The sequence below is a fragment of the Miniopterus schreibersii genome (assembly GCF_964146895.1).
Source record: "Miniopterus schreibersii genome assembly, chromosome: 12".
Lineage (NCBI taxonomy): Eukaryota > Metazoa > Chordata > Mammalia > Chiroptera > Miniopteridae > Miniopterus > Miniopterus schreibersii.
In genome coordinates this window covers 69503181-69510322 of record NC_138112.1, presented here as the reverse complement: position 1 = coordinate 69510322, position 7142 = coordinate 69503181, and the positions used below count along the sequence as shown (strand labels likewise).

The 7142-nt window shown below is 60.9% G+C and overlaps 1 protein-coding gene across 1 annotated transcript; it reads left to right on the top strand.

The window, feature by feature from the left end:
• Positions 1-461: 461 nt before the first annotated feature.
• AP5B1 (adaptor related protein complex 5 subunit beta 1) lies at positions 462-3732 on the top strand. Its single transcript, XM_081153027.1, has 3 exons — positions 462-532; positions 877-1044; positions 1132-3732. The coding sequence occupies exons 2-3, from the start codon at positions 895-897 to the stop codon at positions 3616-3618; spliced, it is 2637 nt and encodes an 878-aa protein (XP_081009153.1). The 5' UTR covers positions 462-532; positions 877-894; the 3' UTR covers positions 3619-3732.
• The last annotated feature ends 3410 nt before the right edge of the window (positions 3733-7142 follow it).

Here is a 7142-nt window from a genome sequence, read left to right as displayed (position 1 = left end):
GGCGCGCGCTTCCTGCGGGCGCCCTGGGACCGCACCTCGCACCCCCCAGCGGCCGTCCTGGGAGCAGGGGGACCCGCACCCTACTCCGCCCCCAGGGACCGCGCGCGGGTGGCGCGGGCTGCGGTGCGCCTGGGCGCCGGCCGGGGGCGCGCTGGCTGCTATCGTCGCCAGCCCGGCGGTCGCTGTCCCCACGAGGGCCCTGGGATCGCAGCTCGCGCGCGGGGAGACCCCGGCATCGGGGAGCCGGGTCCACCCAACTCCACCGCCCCTGCCCCGGCCTGCGGCGGTTTCGGGGAAGGGGGGCCTGCGCGCAGCGGGACAGTTACTCAGCCCAGCGAAACCGGCGAGTCGGCACCTGCCGGCGGGTGGGAGAGGAAGGCGGTGGCCCCGTTACCGCCCCGCCCGGCCTGGGCCCGGCCTCCCACGCGCCCCGCCCCGCCCCGCGCTGCGCGCCCCGCCCCGCCCCGCCCCGCGCCGCCCGCCCGGAAGGAGCCGGCTGGCCCGAGCGCCCGCGGCGGCTGAGTCAGGCGAGGTGAGCGAGGCCGGCCCGTTACAGCAGGCGCTGGGGGCCGGGGCGGCGCTGTGGTTTCGGTGCCGGCTGCGGGCGGGCGGGCGGTCTAATGAGCTCTCGGCACGCACCCCGCGCGGGCGGCTCGCCCGGCGCCCCCGCCCCTGCTCTCCCGCGTTTCTGCCCCGCGGGGCTCCTGGCGGCCCGCCCCGGCATCACCCCCGAAACTTCTCGGTTTCATCGCGGGACCCAGGCACGGGTCCCCGCTGGCGTTTGCGCGTAGCCGAGGGTGGCTGAAAGCCGCACAGGCCCGGGGTGACGATGGCTCCCTCGGGGTTGGCCTGATTCTCCCTCGCTCCTCCCTTCAGTGACCCGCGTGCCCGACCATGGGGCTGCAGAGCCGGGAAACCTGGGCCCAGCGCCTGGGCGCCTTCCGGGCCAGCCCGGCCGCCTTCATGGCAGCTCCCGAGGGTGAGGAGCTGGGTCGGGAACTGCTGAGCGACCTGAGGAGTGAGAAGCTGAACGAACAGACCAAGGTAGGCCTTGAACGCCCCCGCCCCGGCTCATGTCACCTCAACCCACTGCTCCCTGAACTCCGTCTTCTCCAAATCCCCCATCTCCAGGTTTCCTTGCTGGCCCTGAGCTTGGAGTACCCAGCCCAGCTGTGGCCGGATGCCCCTGGAGCTGAGGCAGCTGCCACCTCCTTTTTGGACACCCTGGTCCTTCTACCCCCTCGGCCGTCAGCTCTGCGGCAGCCCCTGTTGCTGGCAGCAACCACAGCCCTGGTGGCAGGAGGTGTGCTCGGCCCCACCTCCGGAGCCTCCCTCCGGCTCCTGCCCCTGCTGCTTGGCTTGGCTTCCGGTGGCGATCTGGGGCGAGGCTTTGTCCCTTCCTCAGAGCAGCGACCCCTGCAGGCCACCGCGTTCGAGTGCCTGCGGGAGCTGGAGAGCTGCAAGCCTGGGCTGCTGGCGGGCTGCCTGGGGCTACTGCGGGGCCTGCTGGGGCAGGAGGGCCTGGTGGCCCCTGTCCAGCCAGTCAGCCTGCTGCTGACACTTGTCCTGCGCAACACCTTGGTGATACAAGCTAGGGCCAAGGCCAGCCTGCAGGGCCTGCTCACAGTCAGGACCTCTCCCACTGGGGGTGGCCCCTGGAACTGGACACTAGCCCAAGAGGGCGATGCCCACCTTCAGCCCCAAGCGCCTAGTTGGCCAGCAGCAGAGGAGGAATGTGGCCTTTCAGCTCTAGAGCCTAGTCCTGAGGAGGCCCGGGAGCTGCGGGCTGCAGTGGCCCAGCTTCTGGACACTTCGTACCTGCTCACGCCTGTGGCCCAGGCTCAGGTTCTGTGGCTGCTGGGCTGGGCCCTGCGAGGTCTGCGGGGACAGCCACCAGTGCTCTTCAAACCACAGTTGGTCCGGCTGCTGGGCACAGCACAGCTGACATTGCTGCACGCTGTCCTGGCTCTGAAGGCAGCCTTCGGCGAGGCGCTGTTCACAGCCCAGGATGAGGCCTTGCTGCTCCGCCGGCTCACCGTGGCCGCGCAGCACCCAGCCCTGCCCCTGCCCACCCATCTCTTCTACCTGCACTGCCTCCTGAGCTTCCCGGAGAACTGCCCACTGGGGCCCGCAGGCGAGGAGGCCGCCCCGCTGCTGCTAGAGCCCCAGCTGTGCCGTGGCCTCCTGCCCAGTCTCCTTCACGACCCCATGGCCCTGCTGGCCCGCCTGCATCTGCTGTGCCTGCTCTGTGCCGACGACAAAGAAGAGGAGAAGGGCCAGGGCCAGAGCCCCCGGTGCTACTTGGGGGAGCTTCTGGCCGGACTGCGGCAGAGGGCGGCCCTTAGTGGGGGCCCCCGGGCCTTGACTACTCTCTGCTTCCAGGCCTCATACCTGGTTGCTCACTGCCTGGCCGGGCAACCTACAGTGCTGACACCCTTGACCCACGGATTGGCCCAGCTCTACCGAGCCCGGCCTGCTCTGGCCCCCCATTTTGTTGACCTTCTGGATCAGGTGGGCCCTGAGCTTGGGGAGCCCCTGAGGGTGGCGTTGCAACAAGAGGTGGTGTCCAGGCCAGGTAGGGATGAGGCCCTTCGTTGGCACCTGCAGATGCTGGCAAAGGTGGCAGACAGGGATGCCCAGAGTGCTACCCTCAGCTTCCTGCAGGCTGCAGCTGCCCACTGCACAGACTGGGGCCTCCAGCAGGCCTTGCTTCAGGTCTGCCGGGCCCTGCTGCGGACAGGCATTGGGGGAGGCCTGGCAGACTTGCTGCAGACATTGGCCAGGCAGCTGGAGGACCCTGATGGACGGGACCGTGCCCGCCTCTACTACATCCTCTTGGGCCATCTGTCGGAGCCTAAGCTGGGGGTGGCCCTGGGCCCCTCGCTTGCTGTGCCTGCATTGGCCTCTTCACTGGTGGCGGAGAACCAGGGCTTTGCCACAGCACTGATGGTGCAGGAGGCCCCGGCCCCGGTTCGGCTGAGCGTGGGGCCCGAAAGGGGCGAGGGCCCGGTCCCAGTGCTGCAGCTCCAGGTGGAGGTGCTGGAGCCAGTGTACTCTCTGGAGCTGCGCTTCCGAGCGGAAGGACAACTCTGTGCACCTCTAGGGGCTGTCCATGTGCCCTGCCTGTGCCCCGGCCGCCCCGCCCACCCTCTGCTCTTGCCCCTGCAGCCCCGGCGCCCAGCCCCCACACAGCTGGATATCCAGGCTCTTTACACCAAACCCACTGGTCTCACATGCTATGCCCACCTGCCACCCCTGCCTGTGAAATTCGCTGACCTCTTCCTGCCTTTCCCGAAGCCCCCTGAAGGGGCCCGGCTGGGCTTCTTTGAGGAGCTCTGGGACTCCTGCCTTCCAAAGGGCACTGAGAGTCGCCTGTGGTGCCCTCTTGGGCCACAAGGTCTGAAGGCCTTGGTGTCCCGCCATCTAGAGCCCTTTGTGATGGTGGCCCAGCCCCCCACTAGCTATCACATAGCCATCCGCCTGCCCCCAGACTCAAAGCTGCTGCTGCGGCTGGAGGCAGCCCAGGCGGATGGAGTGCCTGTGGTCCTGCGGACCGATGACTGGACTGTGCTGCCCCTGGTGGGGGACTACCTCCGCGGGCTGTCAACTGCTGTCTGAGCCCAGGGCCAGCTGGGAACAGGATTGTGGCCCTTGTAGGGTCTTGTCTAAGAGAGGCGGCTAAAGAACAGGACTCAATCTTGTGGCTCCTTTATTTAAAAACACGTTCACCAATGACCCTCGTGGTTTGTTTTCTTCTGGGCCCTAATCAGGAGCAGAGCCCCTGGGATGAGGGTCAGAGGCTCCCAGAAAGCTTCCAGAGTAGGACCCCCAGACTGTGGTGTTCCAAACTTCCTGCCCAAATAGGCTGGGATTCTCCAGATCCCTGCCCAGGAGCCAAGAGAATCGCCATCCTCATCTCTGCTTCCTGGAGGGTCTGGTCTTGCCCAAAGCCACCCAGCAATGCAGCAGTGAGCCTGGAGCCAGGCCTGGGCCTCCTGACCTGTGAGCCAGCATTTTCCAACTCCTGAGGTTTGCAGGGTCCCTGACCCCAGGAGCTTAGGCTAGAAACTGAGGAGGCTTCAGTGGCCTCTTCCCTGGGGAGTGAGAGTCCCCCAGGCTGGGGGTTGGAGCTCTAGGAAGGGCCTACTAGTCCAGTTTTGGTGCTGAGAGGGGGCCCTGTGGTCTGGGCTAAAATGAAGCTGGCTTTTCCTCACCCCATCTAGGAAACTCCTCAATAGACCTAGGAATCTTCCCAGGTAAGAACCAGCCCCCCTAGTTTTTTGATTTTTTAAATATATCTTTATTGATTTCAGAAAGAGGGGGGGAGAGAGAAACATCAGTGATGAGAGTCATTGATCGGCTGCCTCCTGCACGCCCCCTGCTGGAGATTGAGCCCACACCCTGGGCATGTGCCCTCACCAGAAACAACCTCGATCTGGATCGTAGGTGGATGCTCAACTGCTGAGCCACGCCGGCCGGGCATGCCCCCCTAGTTCTAATTCCAAATATGTAAGATGCTCAGGATTTCCACGTATTGAGGCCAGCTCTGCTGCTGGGCGCCAAGCTAGTGTTTTCCACGTACATTGCCTTACTTTATCCTTGCCACAGCTTGTCAGGGCCCCACAGACAAGGAAACCTGTGGGCCAGAGGAGTCGAGTGATTTTCCAATGGTCGCCCAGCTGGTTGGTAATCATGTTTTGGTGAGTTTTGTAGTTATTTTGATCGTTGATGGTAATTGAGTTTTGTCATCCCGCAGCAGGTTTCTGTTACCACACCGTCAGAGGAAAGCTCTGCACAGGACACAGGGACACAGAGGCTTGGGCCTCACTGTCCTGGGTGCAGGGCCTCTCCTGTCACCCATGCTTCCTGGGCTCCCAGGTCACAGGTTCCTGTGGACCAGCCTTACCTCTCCTGGTGGGCAGGCTAGGGAAGGAAAGGGCCTGGGACAAGTGGGGCTGTCACAGGTCAGGTCAGGTAGTCTGTCCCAAGCTCAAGCTCCAGCAACAACATGCTGTGCGATCTGATCACACCACTGCAAATCAGGAAACACTTCTCCAGCTGCTTCCAGCAGAAGGGGGTCTAAGAATCAGCTACTTATAGAATCTCCAGGGAGGCTAGAGGATGATCCTGCAGGAGGCCTCCGCTGGGACTGTTCAGTTCCGGAATACTTTCCTGCCTGCAGTTCAGCTCTCAGCACCCAGGAAGCTGGGCCCAGACCCTGGAACATGGGGTAGGGCTGCTGTCACAACCTTTTGACCCCCAGCAAAGCCTGAGAGCTGACAGTGCTGCAGAAAGACTGGAGCTTCCACAGCTGGCAGGCGGCTGTGACCTCATGCCCTCTGTCATCCAGTTCAGAGAGCTAATGAATGGAATCCATTTCTCAGACCTCTAGTAGCAGAGGAATCTGGAAAATGTACTTGTGTTTTCTTTTTTACTTCAAAGATGGTATTAATCCTTTGCCCCAGATTAAGACAATTGGTCCATGTGAGGACTCACCAGCCATCCTTTCACCCATCCCTACCCATCCATGCGTCCATGGTCAGGCTGTCTGGGCACTGAACCTCCTGCAGTGCCAGTGGCTGGGGCCACAGCTGGCTGCAAGTGCATTACACAACAGCCATGCAGTCCAGAAAGTGCCCAGGGTGTGACAATGTGTACAGCTGCAGTTTAGGTCTTGGGCCATGGTGGTGACACAGAAGATGGGAAGGTAAGACTCCAGGGTCACCCATGTGCCAACACAGTACTCACACCCCAGCCCATGTCCCACGGCAGGCACTCTCCTAGGTCATTGAGCTCCCCACCATCCAATTCTGGCTTCACTGGCCAGACTTCCACCTGTTCTCCCACTCCACTCACAGTCCCTCCTCTTGCAAGAGATTACGGAAGAGACAAAACCTGAGTGGGGAGGAAGGAAGCCTGCAGCCAGCTGTGTATCCATGAGCCCAAGAGTCACAGCTGTCCTCTGTCTTCAAGAGTAATTCAGCCCCGGCCACGTGGCTCAGTTGGTTAGAGCATCATCCTGTACACCAAAAGGTTGGGGGTTCAAGCCCTGGTCAGGGCACAAACAAGAGGCAACCAATTGGTGTTTTTCACAGCAACATTTCTCTCTTCCTCTAAAATCAAAAGCAAAAACATGGCCCTGGCCAGTTTGGCTCAGTGGTTGGAGCATTGGCCGGCAGACCTAAGGGTCTTGGGTTCGATTCCGAGTAAAGGGCACATACCTCGGTTGCAGATTCGATCCCCAGCCCCAGTCCAGGCATGTGCAGGAGGCGACCAGTCAATGTGTCTCACATCAATGTTTCTCTCTCCCCCCCTTCCTCCCTCCAATTCTCTCTAAAGATCAATGGGGAAATATCCTTTGATGAGGATTTTAAAAAAACACCATATCCTCATGTGAGGATTTAAAAAAAATAATTCAGTTTACAGCTATGGTACCTGGAAAATTTGCCAAGGTGGAAATGCTTGAATATCAAAGAACTTCCAACACAATATTCACACAGCTCCCAAGCAACTCTTCCAGGAAGTCAAGGAGGCCCTGTCGAGTGTAGACAGCTCTGCCAGCCTCAGAGTGGAGCCACTGAACAAAGTCACAGAAACATTCAACTTTTCAAAGGCCCCAGGACTAGGTTCAGGGCAGGTAAGACACCACACAAACCACCTGCTCCTTTGGGCCTTACTGTGCAAAAATTGACCCTCTCCCCCGACCAGCCCCTCCTACTACAGGAGCTGGGTGTCCTCCGACACCTGAAATCAGGCGAGGGACAGAAACCTAAGCCCCAGGGCAGCTGCTGGACACTCTGCAGGTAACATGAAAACAATCTGCAAACAAGGCAAGAGGGCCTCGTCTTGACCTAAACTAGCCCCAGAAAGACTAAGTCCACTGTAAGTCTGAAAATGTTAAAAAGTGCCTGGGGGCCTAGGGCTGGGACTACAGGGAAGGGGTGTTTTAAGTATATGTACCACTTGAAGGGGCAGCCTTTGAAACACGTAATTTCTGGGGGAGTGAAAAACACAAAAAAGAAGAAGTCTGGGTGTGAAAGGGGAAGTAAGTGGAGAAATCTCATGGTTCTGCAAGACAAAGCAAAATTGGAGGACCTACAACTCCTCCCCCACTCTGCAAGCAAATCTGTTGAAGTATCTGG

What these genes read in the sequence shown, in the direction of transcription:
- AP5B1 (XM_081153027.1), top strand. Translation starts at nt 895, where the DNA reads ATGGGGCTGCAGAGCCGGGAAACCTGGGCCCAGCGCCTGGGCGCCTTC. An exon ending in AGCTGAACGAACAGACCAAG is followed by an intron (nt 1,045 to 1,131) that starts GTAGGCCTTGAA and finishes CCCCATCTCCAG; the next exon opens with GTTTCCTTGCTGGCCCTGAG.